The 17932-nt window shown below is 52.5% G+C and overlaps 2 protein-coding genes across 4 annotated transcripts in view; one reads left to right on the top strand and one right to left on the bottom strand.

Annotated features, from left to right (window-relative positions):
* The window catches only part of ST7L (suppression of tumorigenicity 7 like), a 118400-nt gene that overhangs the window by 23552 nt on the left and 76916 nt on the right, over positions 1-17932 (bottom strand). The gene's annotated exons all lie outside the window — the stretch shown is intronic.
* Positions 3796-16757, top strand: WNT2B (Wnt family member 2B). Of its 2 annotated transcripts, none has more exons than XM_032301635.1 (5): positions 3796-4616; positions 10395-10615; positions 11659-11936; positions 12391-12655; positions 15896-16757. In XM_032301635.1, exons 1-5 carry the CDS (start codon positions 4429-4431, stop codon positions 16123-16125), a joined length of 1182 nt encoding a protein of 393 aa, XP_032157526.1. In that variant the 5' UTR covers positions 3796-4428; the 3' UTR covers positions 16126-16757. The 2 variants fall into 2 exon arrangements, with proteins under 2 accessions (XP_032157526.1, XP_032157527.1); XM_032301636.1 differs by lacking the exon at positions 3796-4616 and adding an exon at positions 4623-4792.

The raw sequence follows: 17932 nt of genomic DNA, 5'->3' as shown, positions 1-17932 counted from the left end.
CCTCCAAAGTTCTCTTGGCCTGGCCTCTTGGAGACACGCTCCGAGCCTCGCCTGGGAGCTCATAAATACCAAGGAGGGGCCAGTCAGGCTGTGTACAAAGTGTAGATTCCCTGCTCTACTCCCCTTAAAAGCCCCCGAGTTCTTCCCAAGCTCTTTCCTCTTCCCTAGACACCTACATGGGGTGGCCAGGGCGGGAGAAATGGGGTGGGGGCATGAGGGGCTTGTGTGAACCTGGCCCCATTTCAAATAAGACTTGCCTCCGTCTGCAAAGAAACCTCAGGAAAGGCGTCTCAGGGCCCCTTGTGCAAGCAGCAGGCTCAGGAATTCCTTGACTCCCATCCAAACCTCCCCCCAGCCCCTTCTCAGCCTTTCTCTCTGCTCATTACCGTCCACACCACCTCCCACCCACCAGGAAAGAGAGAAGGTCATCACCAAAGGGGCCCAGGGAAGGGGGGAGTGGCCTCCTGGGGGGGTCAACCTGGGTAGAGTAAGAGCTGTTTACCCACACCACCTGAGCTCCCCTTAGCTCATCTCCACTCCCATCTAAGGGCCAGTAAAAACTCGGAATCATTCAGCCCCACACAGCTGAGAAGAGAGCGAAAGTAGTCCTCATGGGGGAGCAGAGTATGAGGTTAGACATCTCCAGTGAGGGGAGACCCGTCTCCCTTGGGCAGCCACTTGTGAGAAGGCAGGGGGCTATGGTGCCACCTTGAGGAAGAAGGGAGAACTTGGCTCTGCGGGCTGGGTGGAAGGTGCCCACCTGGAGGCCCCAGGGGATCCAGAGGCCTCGAGGGGGGAGGGCCGCGGGGGTGGGGTGGGGTGGGTCTGGAATTCTTCCTCCCGTCTCGGCTGACGTTGCCCACTAAATCTACAATATACAGCCCTGAACAGCAGGGTTCAGTGTGCTGCCCCTCAGGGGGCTTTATTGTATTTGCCTGAAAACATCCTGGGAGTAAGACCCTGTCTCTCCTTCTGTGTCATTTAGGATGCTCTGGCCAGTGAGAGGCATACAGCAGGTGCTCAGTAAGTGCCAACCTGACTCCATGCAGTGCCCTCCAGACCAGAACTTGACTCCCAAATCGGTGATTCCCCGCCTCCCCTAATTAGGGTGGGGTGGGAGTAGGGGGTGGGAGGGAGGGAGGGGCAGGTCAGGCCCTAGCCTGAGTCTCTGGCCTTGACCCTCTGGCTTGAAGTTGGCAGCGGGCTCTCGCGTGAGCTGCTGAGCTCTACAGTGGTGTCTAGGACCTTGAGACTGGAAGTTTGTTTTGAGATCTGAAGTCCAAAGTGGCAGATCCCAGAAAACCTCTTCTTTGGCTCTGTATTTGTTCTCTAGTTAAGTGGTTGAGTGCAGCTCTTGCACTCAGCTGGCTCCTGCAGCCTGGGGTTCCTCTTGGGGAACTGGGGGCTCAGATGGGAGGGGAAGAAGAAGAGGCAGGAGCAGCGCCGCATTTGGCTTGTCCACTCTAGAGCAGAGGTAGCCGGTAAGCCCCGGGGGAGAAAGTCTTGTCCCCTCACCCACTGTCCTTGCTCTTGGAGCTGCTGATGTTTCTGGGGGCCCCCTTCCCTCAGCAACATGCTTCAATAGCTGAGCATCTATGTTGTGCCAAGACACGGTCCCACTTGACTGTGAAGACAGCTGAAGCCAAAGAAGGGGCCTCAGAAGTGAGTCTGGGGCCCACGTGGGTGAGTCCATGCATGGTTAGGGCCGATGTGATCATCTCCAGCCCACCCCGCAACCTCGGGCCCATATGTAGAAATAAACACAGGGCCAGAGTCACACCCAGGCCTAAACACACAGGGGAGTCTGGGAGAGGCTGCCAGAGCCTGCAGACCTTGTAGACCGCTGCCCAGCATCAGGGTGGGGCTGGGCCAGGAGAGGTGAATCAGTGGTTCAAGGGAAGGGTCCCAGCCAGGAATGAGACTGGGCCCACTCCTCTCTCACCTGCCCCTCTCAAGGATCCTCAGCAGAGAGTCTGACAGGAGAGCCAAATGGAGCCTCCCAGACTGAGGGGAAGGAGAGGAGGGGAGGGAAGGGTCAGCTGGTTGGCAGGAGGGAGGTGTATGGCTGCATGCCAGCCCTGCTTGGTCTTTGTATTCAATCCTCTCCCATTCTTATGCAACTCCAGTCCATCCCCTACGTTCAAGCCCTATCCCCCACCCTGCAGGACATAGACCACCCTGGCTACCTAGCTGAATTCCTCCTCTCCAACCCTGGTCCTTGACACCAGCTGGCTGGCCCCCTGACGAGTTTTTGCACATCAGCCCACACCCACCGTGGGGTCTCTAGGTTGGTTGTTCCCAGTTGTGGGAATACTCTTCACCAAGAATCTGCCTGGCATATTCCCAGCCTCAAGTCTTTGCTTGAAGGTAGCCTTCATGGGCCTACCTTGGTCATCCTAGTTACAACTCCGTTTTCCCCACTGTACTTACCCATTCTGACATACTAGATGTTACCTATGATGTCTACTGTGTGTTGTCCATCTTCCCTCCATAGAACGTAAGCTCCATGAGGGCAGAAATTACTTTGTTTTGCTCTGTTCACTGATGCATCCTTGGTGCCTAGCACAGTCTGGAACGTGGTAAGCAGTAAATAACTATTTGTTTAGTTACTGAATACACTGCCTCCTGCCACAGAAGGTGAGGTTAAAGGAGTGAGAGGTGGGAGAGGGGATAAAGGTCCTTCTGAGCCCTTCTCTCCTACATCTGCCTCTGGATGTCTGCAGCATCTCTGAAGCCAGCTGCGCCCTGTCCACTCACACTCTGGCGTCTCTAACATCCCCCTTTGGACACCCCCCCCCCCCCGCCCCCAACCAAGAACTGGCAGTGAGTTTGGTGTGGAGGAGGGTGGGCAGTTTCCAGAGCATTGTTTACACCAAGGCTTTAGAGTTTAGATAAATCGCGGGGAGAGGCACGAAAGACACCTGGGAATGAGGGGCTAGGCAGGAGAAACTGAGGCTGGAGAAGTGGTCAGGGCCATTCCCCAGGGAAACTCTCCAAGTTGTAAGCCCAGGGTTTTAAAAACTTTTTTTTTTTTTTACATCTTGGTGAGGGCTACTCGGACCCCAAATGTCTTACCAGCCTGCCTGATGAGTGCGGGGAGAGAAGAGCAGTGTCACTTTCAGCAGTCGGGGCTTTACTACGCCCCGGGGCGGTGTGCAGGGGATAGGTGGCGGAGGGGGTGTGGGGGAGGAGGAAGGATGGTAAGGCGAAGAGGAGAAATGGCTCCGGGGCTTCCACTCTCTCAGCAGGACCCCCACCCTGGCCTCTGGTTCGGGGAAAGCCGCCCAGCTGTTTCTGATTCTTCCATACTTGCAGCCCCGCCCGAGGGGGTGCGGGGGGGGGCGGTTGGGGAGAGGGGATCGAGGCTCCGGGGGAGCCGGGAGAGACTGATCCCTGCAGAGGCCGGATGGTAAAGTGCGGGGAGTCCCTGCCCGATCCGCAGGTGTGCCCCCTCTGCTTCCGTCTTCGATTCGTCCACAGGACAGAGGGAAGCATCGGGGCCGGGCAGGCGGGTGAGAGCCATGTCTAAACATTGTTTAGGGGAAGGGGTTGCCGTGGGCAGTGGGTCGGAGGAACGAGGATCAGCAAGCCCTAGATGAGAGAAGCCCCTACCTGAAGCCGGCCGCCTAAGGCGCCCCAGTTGGCAGCGCTCAAAGGGAGTTAAGATCCTCTCACAACTCCCCGTGGCAGAGGTTCTACCCATTTCACAGAAGCGCAAGAACCGAGAGAGGCCCGAGGAAATGAGTGCATCCTCCGTGGCTCAGCTCCAATGTCACCGGAGGTTAGAGGACCCGGGAAAGTGTCTGCAGCCCCCCTTATTCTACGCTCCCGGCCATCACCCACGGAACTTGGGGTTGCCGAATGAAGGGCGCTAGGACCCGGTGGCGCGGCGTCGGCCGGGACTGGGCTCCGCGGGCTCGGAAGGGTGCCCCCGCGCCCCGTCGCGTCCCTCCAGAGCAGGTGGGGGCGCGGCGCGGTGCAGCGCGGAGGGGCGGAGGCGGCCGCCACACCTAGGGCGCTGTGGAGCCCGGGGCTGGCGCGGGCGGAGCCGCCCAGTGGGCCGCGCGTGTCCCCGGCTTCGGCCCCGCCCCGCGCCGTCCAATGAGAGCCCGCGGCCGAGGGGCTGTCCGCGCACTCTGCCGGCAGCCCGGCTCGGCGCCGCCGACCCCCTGACACCGCGCCCTGCGCCGGGGCAGCGCGTCCCAGACCTTGAGCTTGGCGCGCCCCGGTCGGCTTCCGGACCCCGTTCCTTGAGCCCCTCTCCGGGTCGCTGCGCCCCGGCTCCTGGTCTCCAGGTGCCTCTGGGTCCCGGGCCAGCGGCGAGCCCTATGGCCCCCCAGGGGGATGAGGTAGGAGCAGCCTGAGTACCCCGAGCCGGTGCCCCGTCCACGCCCCTCCGGGCCGCGCGGCGGGAGTCATCGGGGAGCTATGGTGAAGCCGGGTAGTGCGGAGGAAGCCGCGCAGCTCCCCCTTCGGCGCACCCGTGCCCCTGTCCCCGCGCTCGGGCCAGGACCCGCGGCCCCCGACGGCTCTCGGGCCTCTGCCCGCCTCGGTCTTGCCTGCATGCTTCTGCTGTTGCTGCTGACGCTCCCGGCCCGCGTAGACACATCCTGGTGGTGAGCGTGGCTCTCGGGGTGGGGTGGGTGAGGGGCTGGGTCAGAGGCCGGAGGCGCCCAGAGGGACTATGCAACTCCTGGCACCCGCTGCTCTGGAGACCACGCTCTCGCTTCGACGGAATTAAGAGACCATCCGAGCAGGACTGTCACTTAAGTCGCGGAGTGCGTGTGAGGAGGTGGGTGAATAGGTGTGAAGCTCGCTCAGGGAGGTGGGTGCTGGGAATTTGGAGCGAGGACGCCCGGTGGTCGAGGCTTCCCAGACTCTCCTGGGCTGCGCCCGCTCCATTTCAGCTCAGTCTTCTTAGAGGGGAAAGCTACTTTCCAAGTTTCCCTCAGGGTGGATTTAAGGAACCAGTTGCCCATCTAGGGCCTTCGGTGGCCATCCAAAGGACCCTCTGATCGCCTAGGTCGCCCCCCTGAGAAGTGGAGAAAAGGGCAGCTGGCAAGGGCAGACGAGCCTCTCGCTAGTCTACCCCACCCAGTAACGGTAACGCAGTAAGATTTTGGTGAGGCTTCAGCACCCAGCGCAAGGTTTAGAAATGGAATCAAGGCAAAAATACTCCATTAACTCCCACAATTAAGACAAACAAAACACTTGGGTTTGCATAATTTTGGCGTTTGTCTTCAGCCTCAGCTTTGAGGATGTTACTTCGAAACTTGATAACTCTCTCTTCCTCCTTTTTCTTCCCCAGATGACCACCCCATCTCTTCCATCTCTCTCCCCTCCAAGATCTAGAGGCTTCTGGAGTCCCAAAGTATTACGAGATTTCTTGCAGGCCTGAGACTCCAGACACTTCACAAGAGGGCAAATGAGGCAAAAGGCGTTAAATACCCACTGGATGTCTGTTCTTTGCCCAATCCTCCTGCCCCCCCCCCCATGGCATTCATCTTTTTCTCTCAGGATAAAGAGCTGCTCTTCCCGCTCCCCTACCTTCTGTGGGGAGGGGGGAGAGGGGGAGTTGGACTGAGAAAAGACAGTCTTCTCATCTTTCCCCTTCACTGACCACCCCCCCCAATCGAACTGGCCTCAGACTGGGATCTTGCCCCTCCCTACCCATGCCCCCTTCCTTTCCTTACTCTGCCCCTCCCCCCACCCTCCCCCCCACAAAGAGGGGTCTCTCCCTCCTCCTTGCACCCTGTGGCTTTTCTCCTGTAGACTTGGAATCTTGGCTAGAAGGGTTGAGGGGTGGCTGGCTGAGGGGCCAGCAAGCTTGGGCTGCAGATTCCTATCATTTCAAGATGCGTTGCTCTCCATCCCCACCCCCACCTCCATTTTCCTGTTTCAGAAAAATCTCTCTTTTGGATCTTTTTAATCTCTGCAGTGTTGGGGAAGGCAAGGGAGGGGGTTCTGGATGGGGGAGAAGGGAGGCCCGTATCTTACATCTGGCTTGAAACATTCTTTTAGGAAGGGAAAGAGAAGAGGGGACGAAGAGGAGAAAAGCCTTTCAAAGTTCAGAGTGAGATCAAAGCCACCCTTTACGTCAGAGGCTCAGTTTGGCTGGGGGGTTGTGTGTTCAGTGGTCCGATGGCGAGAGGATGAAGTGACCACTGCCCATCTTTATCCATCCCACATGGCAGTTTGCTCTTATGGACTCTTGATTGCTTCTTACCAGTTTGGCAGGTAGTTTGGGGACCACTTGGTGTTTAGGTGAGGAAGTATCACTCTGCTGATTTCAGCATCCTGGTAGAGCTTCCTAAAGACCCAAATAGGGCGCTTCCTCATCCCCAAATGCTACTTGGCTACTCCCTCTCCCTTTATTTCTCCCTCCTACTACTCTCACCCCACGTGGTTCACATTAAATATTTTGGAAAAACTCTGGGTAGAAGAGCTGGGTGGGGGGCAAGCCAGTGATACAGAGGAATTCAGCAGTCCCAGTGAAAGGGAGGAAGGCAGCCACGGAGCCAGGATGGGGAGTGAGTGCAGAGGTCATTTCAGTCTCCTTGCGTCACACCTGTCATAGCTGTCAGCCCCAGATGCCTGCCTTAGTGGTCATCACTTCTGAGATAAAGTGGAAAGCTGCTTTCTAAAGGCAGGTCAGGCCCCCAAGGTGATTATCTCTCTTTCCTTTAGGAAAAAAACCCAGCAAGATTGATATTCTGTCCAAACCCTGGAAGAGTTGCCTGTTGACTCTGTGTGTGTCCATGTTCCAATCCGGAGCAGGTCATCACTATCGCCAGCTAACAGTCTGATCTTCCCCACAGCCTTTCCCATACTCCCCGGTCACGCCTTCCCTCTCCCCACCTCTCGCTGGAGGAGAAGACAGATGGTCCCTTCTTATTCTGTGATAAACAGAACAAGAAATAAGGGGTTCCTCGCATGTGCATCCCTGTTCCAGTTTGCATTCTGCAGGGAGCTGGATGTAGGGAATCCCAAGAGCAGGGCAGGGTTCATGGATTCACAAAGGGAGAGGAACAGAGTGGTATAATATTAGCATTATTGTTACCAACAACAGCAGCCGTTTCATGAGCCATTACTAAGCTCCGGACACTATAGCTAAGTACCTTACAAGCAATCATCTTTTTCAATCCCGGAGTAACCCAGGGAGGTAGATACCATTATTATCCCCATTTCACGCATGAAGACAGGTAGGGCTAGGAGGGGAGTGCTAAGGCTTGCCCCAGTGCACACCAGTTTTGGAGCTACCGCTCTATTCGTGGTTAAGCACTGTATGTCTTTCTTGCTCTTGGGATGAAAACGAGCTTGGACTTTGGAGTCCCATATCTTTGGTTCAGCCTGGTTCTCCTCTGGCCAGCTCTGATGGACAGAGCTGGGTGTTATCACTTACACTCACTGAACCTCAGTTTCTTCCTCTGTAAAATAGAGCTCTCTCTCTGTCTTGAGGGGGTTTGTTAAGGAAAACATTTCATGAACTACAAAGCACCATATAAATGTTGTGGTATGGAGAGACTGAGGGAGGGTAATAGTTTTATCCCTGCATTCAAAGCCCTGTGTGGGCTGGGCTGAATTGTGTACACTGGGGACCGTACGAGGGGAAATGAAAAGAGGATCCCTGGCCTCATTAAAAAGACACAAATATAAAACATCTGCAAATAGGCTGGCAATGTCAACAGGAGTGAGGCTGTTAATTGAAATGAAGTTTATGGCTGGCTGGGGAGAAAAGAGAGTTGGCGGCAAATCAGAGGGGTTAGGTGTTGATTCAGCAAACAGTTATTAAGTATGTACTATGTGCCAGACACTGTTCTAGGTCCTGGGGATACCCAAGTGAACAAAACAGATGAAAATCCCTTTCGTGGAGCAGGGTGTCTGCATCACCTGGGGATGTTGGTAAAAATGCCGATTCTGATTCAGTAGGCCTGGGGTGGGGCCCAAGGCTCTGCATTTCTAACAGATCCCCAGATGATGCTGATACTGCTGCTCTGCATCGGGGCCACACTTTGAGGAACAAGGGAATGAGAAGAAGGTATGAGTCACTTTGTCAATAGGAGGGGTGTGAACTGGTCAAAAGCAGGTAAAGAGAACATTCTGGGGCAGGAAGCTGAGAAGGAAGTGAAAACTTCTGAAAGGGAAAACGGAGCTGGGGGTCAGAGGCATTTCACCCCCTCTTATCAGCCAATGAGCTAGGGTATGCCTTAACGGTCTCTGTGCCCTAACAGCTGGGCTCTGTGCTTGGCACGTGGTAGGCATTTTGTAGGCATGTGCTGAATTGATAGGGGGCTCAGGCTCAGTTTCATTGGAGGCCCCCACCCCAACTCCAAGGGCCTGACCCCAGGCCAGCAGGCGAGAGCCCTGCTCTGTAGAATCTTAGTGGGGTACTTACTGCAGCGACATTAGTAGGGTAGGGGTGGTAATAGAGAAACGTAATTATCTTCCCGTCTGAGATACTCAACAGATGTTCCCACGCTCAATGAGGATGTAACAAGAAGGACCGACGTGGGCTGCAGCAGAATGGATTTAAGTCAGACCACAGGAAGGACTTTTTGCCAGAGTTTGGCCTGCCCCACTCCAGACTGTCTCATGAGGGCTGGATTACTGGTCTCCCATTCCCATCCAGCCCCCCTCTTTCCAAGCCCCAGTAAAAAAAAACAAACACCCATTGCTTAGAGCAGTACTTGGGCTGAACTGGGGAAGCAGAACGGTGGTGAGACAGGGACGAGCTCCAATTCCAACGGTCTTGATTCTCCAAACAAAGCACCGCGGCAGTGGGTGTAACTCCAGGCTGTGCGTCAGGCGGCCTTTTCCGGCCTGGCCCAGCCGGGGGTGTTTATTTTGTTTGTTCCTGGAAGCTATTGCCCTGATGGACAGTGCTGCTGGGGACGCTGATTCCATGGGATTTGTCAGGGGTGGGCCAGCCCTCTCCCCCCTCCCACGGGACAGATGGGCCCCATCAGCCCTGCTGAGCTCCAGAAGAGGCAAGCATCAGCCCTCCTTGTGTTTGTTTGAGTTGGTGTCACCAATGGTGACCTAGTTTGTGGGTGAGGACCGGGTGCGTGAATGTGGGTGGGGGGTGGGCATAGAGCCCAGGGCAGTCCAGCTTTTCCCCTCTCCCCACTGGCTGTCTTCTGTTCTCCTCACCCACTTCTAGGCCCATTTTTGGGATCTTTCCCAAACCACAGGCTCATTCACAGACCAAAACAAATCTTTTCAGCCTGTAGCAGCAACTGCCCTCCTTGACCCCCACCTGTTCAGAGAAGGGGATAAAGGTATCCTTTTGATGTGTTAGGATAGGAGAGAAGAGAATCCGCAGCAAGCCAAGGAAGGTGCTAGGTGTTGGGAGAGACAGCGAGGAGTGAGAAGTGGATGAATGGGTCAGGTCTCATTTGGTGGCCTTGGGGAAGAAAGGTCACGATGCAGTTCTGTCTTCTCTGAAACATTCTTCCCGAGGCTTGTGGTGGAGTCTAGGGCTAAGAGTGTTTGAGTGAAGAGAAAATAATGCCTTGAGAAATTTGAGAATGACTAACAACCCACCTAACTTCTAGTAACCCACCTCAATTGACCTTCTTAAAATTGCTTGAATTAGCTGCACTGGGGACTGGAATATGGGGAGGGTCACCCCCATTGCTTTATCTTTGCTTTGGCTTCCCACTCCTAATAGCCCTCTGCCCCTGCAGGTTCATCCAGGACATCATGCCTTATAGGTTGGGGAGGATGATATTCGAAGATTCATTACTTAAGAAAAGCTGTGGGACCTGGAAATAAAGGGTATAGGGAGGAGATCTGTGGTGGGGTCTTCTTCCCCAGACCTCAGGATTGGGGATGAGGAGTTTTAGCTAAAACTAAAACATGGATCTGACTAGAGCTGGAGGCATTCCTCACCATTGCCCACGATGTCTCTTCCCACTGGCCCCGCCCTGTCTCCATCCTTCCTCCCCCAAACCCTGTCTTCGTGGACCAGCCATGAAGGACTTGCCTCTCATATGTGGGTGTAAGAGTATTGCTTTGACTCTCGTTTTGTTAGTTTATTTTTCTCTGAGGCTCTTAATGTTTATTAAATAAACAGGCAATGGGTTTGTGTGACATGCGCATGGCTTCTATGTATGTGACACATGCCTGGCCTGTGTTCTTCGAGTGTGTGTCACTTTGGTCTTTGGCTGGGGAGTGGGTGATGGTGAGAGAGCACTCAGTGAGTGTCCGTGACTGCTTAACCATTTCTCCAGAGCTCATGGGGAAAGCTGCACCCACTGGCCTCAGGGGACGTGGTTGGAGGAGGGGAAGGAACCTCTTCAAGTTCTGAAGGCCAAATGTCTCCGCTCCATATCCCCCCTCCTGAGGCAGGAAAAGGACCAGGATGCTCTGACAAGGCCATCTCCACCTTGCAGGTACATCGGGGCCCTGGGGGCCCGAGTGATCTGTGACAATATTCCTGGTCTGGTGAGCCGGCAGCGGCAGCTGTGCCAGCGTTACCCAGACATCATGCGCTCAGTGGGCGAGGGTGCCCGAGAATGGATCCGAGAGTGCCAGCACCAGTTCCGCCACCACCGCTGGAACTGTACCACGCTGGACCGGGACCACACTGTCTTTGGCCGTGTCATGCTCAGAAGTAAGGGCCTCTTGCACCCTTTCTGCACTCCCCCTACACCGCTTACCTTTCTGTGCCTGGGGTGGTGAGTGGGTAGGACAGGCACGATCTCCCTCCCTTCTCCTACACACTACCTCATAATCAGAGAGACAGCTGAGGGCAGAGTCCAGGATCCCCTTGGGAAAAGACCCTCAGTACCCGAGAGATGTCGGCAGGGACCCCTCTAAATTCCAGTATTCTGGAATGATGGCACAAAGGTACAGCGTTCCCTGGTAACTCCTGCTCTTTTCTTCCCTTTCCCTTCCCTCCCCACCAACCCCAGCCCAGCCTGGGTGTTCCCAGCACTGTAAGGCTGAAGGTTAGGAATGGCTACTCTGTTCTTACTGCCACCATCACTACCCTAACCCCAATGCTCCCAACACTCCAGTAATGGCGGCAAGGGATAAACAGAAAGGTGATATGTAAATATTTGGAGAGTTGGCGGCTTGGCCCTAGCTCAGCAAAAAAGCTAAGTCGAGCTAGACAATGAACTAGGAGGAAGGGAATGAGATGGGAATCTGGCTGTGTCCAGGGGACAGGGGTGATGAGTCATCAATCCCTAAGAGCAGGGTGGGAAGGAAAGTAGCAGGTCTCCCCAAACAGGCTGACCTCTGGGCTGGGGTCTCTATTGTAGGGGAACTGTCCAGCAGAGTAGGCCTGAAAAGGTCTGGAATGTGGACTGAGGTTGGCTTAGCTGAGCCAGGATTGGTACTCTGTGGGAGGGGATGACTCACTGTGCAACTTTTCAATGCATGAACCCAGGGAGTTTGGAAGAAGGCAAGAGTAGAGGTCAGCCCAAGAGGTCAGATGCATGAAGTGGATGGAGAGTAGTGAGGGCCGAGGCAAAGAGGTCAGATACTCTTGGGAATGCTCTTGGAAGGGAAGGGTGCCTTGAATAAAGGGGTACAGGAGTTGCTCTGAGAAAGACAAGAAGACAGGAGGTTGCAGAGTTGCGGGTTGTGTGGGCTGAACAAGGGGCAGACGTGGGCCTCTGCTGAAACCTACTCCTGCCCTTCTCTCTGCAGGCAGCCGGGAGGCAGCATTTGTATACGCCATCTCGTCAGCAGGGGTGGTCCATGCTATTACCCGCGCCTGTAGCCAGGGTGAACTGAGTGTGTGCAGCTGTGACCCCTACACTCGTGGCCGACACCATGACCAACGTGGGGATTTTGACTGGGGTGGCTGCAGTGACAACATCCACTATGGTGTTCGCTTTGCCAAGGCCTTTGTGGATGCCAAGGAAAAGAGGCTCAAGGATGCCCGGGCCCTCATGAACTTACATAACAACCGCTGTGGTCGCACGGTCAGTACTCACGTCTATGCATATACATTCGTGTCTGCTGGGGGTGACCAGGATGTGTGATCATGGACTAAATGCGAAGGTGGCAGCACTAAAGGCTTCTGGAGCACTTCCAAAGACCCCAAATCCCATGGCATTGGAGCAATAAATGCAAGGGAGCCTGGGAACGCCTAGATTCAACCAAGTGCATAATGTGTCTTCACATTATGGTGGAAAGACGGGAAGGGTGGAGAAGAGAGGGGAAGAAGTTCCAGGAAGGAGTCATGGAAGAAGAGGTTCTTGAATTTGGTCAGGAAGAATGGGTGGGATCTGATGGGGGAGAGAACAGCCAATGCCCCTTCTGTCCAGCATAGGCCACGTCTAGCAGATGTCAGAGCACTCCTGCTTTTATCCCTGGGGAGGGCTAAAAAGTGCCCTGACTGGCTGCATCTCCCTTACCTGCTTCCCCAACCCCCAGGCTGTGCGGCGGTTTCTGAAGCTCGAGTGTAAGTGCCACGGCGTAAGCGGCTCCTGTTCTCTGCGAACCTGCTGGCGTGCACTCTCAGACTTCCGCCGCACAGGTGACTACCTGCGGCGGCGCTATGACGGCGCTGTGCAGGTGACAGCAACCCAGGATGGCGCCAACTTCACAGCAGCCCGCCAAGGCTATCGCCATGCCACCCGGACTGACCTTGTCTACTTCGACAACTCCCCAGACTACTGTGTCCTGGACAAGGCTGCCGGTGAGTAAGGAAAGTGGGTAGGGATATGGAGCCCCAGCTCCTGCAAGCAAGCAGGGGTGCAAGCAGCCCCGTTTAGTCACGGGGTGGTCAGCCTCAGGATTTAGGGGAGCGGTACTGTGGGAGGAGTCGGTCTCCTCCCTACATGAACACCTTACAATGAGGCTGGTGGTGAATGCCTGAGTCCACCAGTCCCAGGACTTCCCAAGCAGGCAGGGGAGGGGTCATCTGCCACTCCTTTATATCCCCAGCCTCTGGGGTACAGTAAGTACTATGCAGGGAACGTTTAAGTGAGTCACTCATTTCTCCATAGCAAGCAATGGGTGGGCTAAACAGAAGAAACATATGATAGAACCCTAAGTCACTTGCTCTTACAATCCAGCTAAAGAGAAGAGATGTAACAGGGAGACACATGCAACTGCAAAAGACAGATGACTGGAGAAATCCAGAAAAGCTTCTTTGAAAATGTGGAACTTAAGCTCTTTCTTGAAGTGTAAGGATTACCTGGACAGCCTAGCGAGAAGAGCAGACAGAGAAGCAGAGTGGTAGGGGGGAAAGTACATGTTGTTCTAGGAACTAAGAACTCAGATTAATCTGACTAAGTGAAGGTTTGGGATGGGGGGACTAGAGGTAGATAGAAGGGTTCAAATCAGACCATGAATGGCCTTGGAAGACTGTATCCATGAGGTGCCTGGGTGGCTCAGTCAGGTTAAGCGTCTGCCATTGGCTCAGGTCATGATCCTAGGGTCCTGGGGTTGAGTGCCGCACCCGGTTCCCTGCTCAGAGGAGAGCCTGCTTCTCCCTCTCCCTCTGCTCTTTCCGCCCCACTCATGCTCTCTCTTGCTCACTCACTCTCAAATAAATAGATAAAATCTTTTCTAAAAAAGCCTGTATCCAGTGTGCTGCCATTGAAGATTCAAAATGGAGTTGGGGATGCAAGGAAAGAGGAAATCCCAAGAGGGCTAACCACTAATAGAAAACAGCAAATTGTTTTCAATCTGTTCCAGGTATTTGTGGTGGAATTCTTGGGGATGGTGGAAGTTGATATGCTATTAACCCCAAAGAGTAGAAGTTACCATCTTGGCTCAGATTTTAGGCTGAGACAGGTTAGACAAGGAATAACCTTATGTGCTGAAGAACTGTTCTTCCCCTGGTCTGTCATGGGCTCCCAGGCTCTTCTCCATGGACTTAGCACTCAGGCCTTAGGAGAGATAGAGCCAGAGCCCTCAGCTGTTTTCCATTCTGTTTGTTTTCACCCATCCCGGTCATTCCTGGAGAGTCGAGTGGCTCAGAGCAAAACTGGGCACAGAAACAGGGTGGGGCTCCGCCCAAGCAACACAGAAAATAATCTGTGTCCTTTGGATGGTGCTAGGAGAAAAAGGGTGGAAAGAGCCCTTCTGGTTGTTCCAGTGATTTCCTGCCACTAGGTATGCTTCCTTCCCACATGATGGAATTCAAAGGACAACTCTCTAATGTCTTGCAAAACTCCATGACACCTGAGGCTAAGCCTATGCTGCCATACCTAAAATGAACCTTTGGAGTAGGATCTTTGGAGTTAGAAGGGAGGATGGATCATCTACATGTTGGTTTTCCTTGGAGGCATAAAATGAAGTCTCATAAAACCCAAAGTGGTGCCTGGAATTCAAAGGGTTCGAAGTCAGCCCAAAAGGGAGTAGCGTACCAGAAATTCCCTTCAAAGCAGTCCTGTCCAGTTGAACTTTCTGTGATGATAGAAATGTTCTACATCTGTGCTTTCCAGCATGGTAGCCACTTAGCCACATGGGATTACTGACTATCTGAAATATAGCTAGTGTGACTGGGAAACTAAGTTTTAAATTTTATTTAATTTTAGTTAATTTAAATCTAGACGACCACATGTGGCTAGTGGCTATTACAATGGACAGCTCAGCTCCAGAATGAAGAAGAGGCTCTGGGTGCACAAGAGAAGGACTTAAGACCCAGCCCTTAGAGTCTGGAGAATAACAGAGAGTACAACTAGTTAGCTCACACATCAGAGGAGTGACCTCCTAACATTTTGGGTTGTATACTCCTATCGTTAAAAATGTCTTGGAGCATGCACTTCCACGATGTGGATATTTACTTATAACAGATAGATATATCCTACTGTATTAATTATGTACATTATAAAACATACAAAGTAGAGATTTTAAGTTTATGAGATAAAAACAAATATAGAAGTTCTAAGTTCCAGCATTTTCTTTGTGTATCACAGTAGAATGTGCAGCCTGCTGTGACAGAATCAATCTGTCAGTCAGTCAATCAATCAATCAATCAATCCAGTCAATCTCAGCCCCGAGGTCAGTACCTGTCCATTTCTGGGGAAACACTAGGCTAGATACTTTCTAGGGTCCATCCCACCCCAAATTCTATGATTTTTATGATCTGTTGGCAGGATCTCTTTTGCTAAAATTGGTCAAAATGAAGTCCTAAGCATTCTCTGCGCAGAGGGATAACATCATCCCTACCCTTCAAGGGTTCCTACTATAAGGGGTAAGGGATATTCTGTAGGAATTCGATAGGGATATGCTTCTGGGCAGTCACGTGAATCAGTCTGCATCCTCAGCTGAATGGAGATTATAGACATAATTTAACAGTCCACTGAGTTAGATGCTATTATTATGCCTATTTTCATAGGAGAAGGCTGAAGTCCAGAGAGATGAACTACCTTGCGAAATCACACAGCTAGGATGTGGCGGAGCTGGAATTTAAACTTGGACAAGCTGATAATAAGGCCTGTGCTTTTAGTGGCCATACTGTACTACTTCCCTGTATGGTACAACTTCATAAACTATCAACTAAGGACCAAAATACTAACAAAGGGTAGCTGGATTCGAGCTGTGGCAAGACTTCTTAGAAAAGATAAATTATAGGCTTAGTTGTTTTGTTTTTTTAACTTTTAGTATGGACAACTTCAAACACAGAGAGCCCTTACACAGCTTTAACAGTTGGGAGCATTTTAAGGCCAGGTCTTGAAAGAGATGCAGAGCTGTGTATTGGCTGGGGGGATGTTGCAGGTGAACTCAATGGTCTTTGGGGAGCCTTGATGGTGGGAAGAAGCCAGGCTGGTGCAGAGGGAAGCAAGGAGATGGTCATTTTGGCTAATTGGGCATATTTTCAGGAAAAGGGATTCTTTATGGTTTCCTCTTGAGGATGTGGGTAAGGGAATCCAGGGCAGCTGAAGGAAGAGATAACTTGGTTCTCACTCTCTCTTCCCCAACCCAGGTTCCCTAGGCACCGCAGGCCGTGTCTGCAGCAAGACATCTAAAGGGACAGATGGTTGCGAAATCATGTGCTGTGGCCGAGGGTATGACACAACTCGAGTCACCCGTGTCACCCAGTGTGAGTGCAAGTTCCACTGGTGCTGTGCAGTGCGGTGTAAGGAGTGCAGAAACACTGTGGACATCCACACGTGCAAGGCCCCCAAGAAGGCAGAGTGGCTGGACCAGACCTGAACATATAAATACCTCACTCGTCCCTCTACTTAAAACCTCCTGACTCAGAAGCACAAGATCTTTGCATGCACACCTTCCTCTACCCTCAACTTTGGGCTGCTACAGTTTCTATTTAAGGACTTGGAGAGTAATCCAGAAGGACTCTGGTGTCCTGACTGGTTCCTTAGCCCTGGGAAGGAGTTGACAGGGGATGTAAGAAATTGAATGGTTCCCTGACTGCCCCCCTGGAGGTGAGATGGGAGAGGGGTAGAGGTAGGGTCTTCAGAGTGATAGAAGTTGCACTAAAGCCCACAGTCAAGGCTCATCTTTCCTTTCCTTTGCACCGGCTCCCTGACACTTCTGGTGTGTGCAAGAGGAAGGGTACCTGGAGAGAGCTTCTTTGTGTTCCTACCTGACTGAGGGGAGATGGGACAGAGATGAAACCACATCTGTTCCCTGGGTCAGTTTGAGCAGACTGCCTGGTACCCCAAAAGAAACTCTTAGGCTACAACCGTCTTCCATTATCAAGAGCCTGGGATAGCTAGTTAAGAGTTAGCCATAGTGGACAAGGTTCCATTCACATGCTCATAAGGTTTATAAACTGCTGTACTTTGTAGGGGAAAGAATTATATAATTATACAAACATACATTCTTTTCCAATCTCCCACCTCTTTTCAACCTATATCAGACAGCACGTTGCTCACTCGCCTGTTGCTCACTTGCTGCCTGTTCAAACCGAGTGGCATGTGGAGGTTCTTATGCCTAACAGATCACTAGAACACCCGGAACACTCCTGAGAAAGAGTAATTTAGTAAGCCTGCCTACGCCTTGGGATTTGATATATATTTTTTTAAGTTTCTATGCATTATTCTGGAGGCCAGCCAGATTTGGGAAACACTCAGTAAAAGTATGGGACTCATCGAGGGTGGGAGAGGTCAGTAGGCCTGATCTCAAGGGCCCCACATGGGACATGAGTGTACAGTAGGCAGGAATCTCTGGCTTGGGCAATTTTTAGGAGAAGATCCTGGTCTTTGAAGCTGGGAATGGAAGCCAGTGGCTACAGAGGGCAGGAGAGCTAGGGCTTAGGGCCAAATGGTAAACAGCTTAGAAAGCAGCCTTTCTCAATTTACTCAACAAAATTTTTTTAGTGACTCTCCAAGTCCTCGTGATTATTATTTTTCACTCCATCTTTGGCTCAAATAGGGGAGTTCCTTCTATGCTACTACTCGCTGCTTAACTAAGCTTGCAGTAGTGGAGTCTCCAGAAATGGTAGTAAGTTAGAAGCTAGGACACGGAGTCCCAAAAACCATGATGTCCTATTTTTATGTGACTTGGACAATGGCTATCTCTTGCCTGGTGACACTCTAAAAGACCGGAATTGCATAGAAATTTGCAGTTATGACAGACCTGGGTTGAAATCACAGCTGTGCCATTTACTGTTTTTGATATTTTGAACAAGATATTCAAATTCTCCAAGGCTTTATCATCTCATCTGTAGAGTGAGGTTACAAACCTATCTCAGATATTGAGTTTAAAGTATACCCCCAATTTCAGCCATCGGACACTCTCACCAAAGTCCCTAACTGGTCTAGCCCATCATGGCGTCTCTTGGAACCCTCCATTTAGAACTGTAAAGTATTGGCAGCAGGCTAAAGATTAACGGGCCTACACAAGGAATTCTGAATATAGGCGCCCCCCTACCCCGCCTTTCCAAGTTCCTCTCCAACATCCCTTGGGGTCCTCACATGTCTGTGAGCAGCTTCACTCTGCACAGGCAGCAGAAGGATGGGGGAGCCAGAGCTCTGGGCCATCGGGGCAGATTTATTTG

Source organism: Mustela erminea, chromosome 10 (genome assembly GCF_009829155.1).
Source record: "Mustela erminea isolate mMusErm1 chromosome 10, mMusErm1.Pri, whole genome shotgun sequence".
Taxonomy (NCBI): Eukaryota; Metazoa; Chordata; class Mammalia; order Carnivora; family Mustelidae; genus Mustela; species Mustela erminea.
Note: the sequence above shows the minus strand (reverse complement) of the source record. Positions and strands in the feature narration are given on the sequence as shown.

What these genes read in the sequence shown, in the direction of transcription:
- WNT2B (XM_032301635.1), top strand. Translation starts at nt 4,429, where the DNA reads ATGGTGAAGCCGGGTAGTGCGGAGGAAGCCGCGCAGCTCCCCCTTCGG. An exon ending in CGCGTAGACACATCCTGGTG is followed by an intron (nt 4,617 to 10,394) that starts GTGAGCGTGGCT and finishes TCCACCTTGCAG; the next exon opens with GTACATCGGGGCCCTGGGGG. An exon ending in TGTCCTGGACAAGGCTGCCG is followed by an intron (nt 12,656 to 15,895) that starts GTGAGTAAGGAA and finishes TCCCCAACCCAG; the next exon opens with GTTCCCTAGGCACCGCAGGC.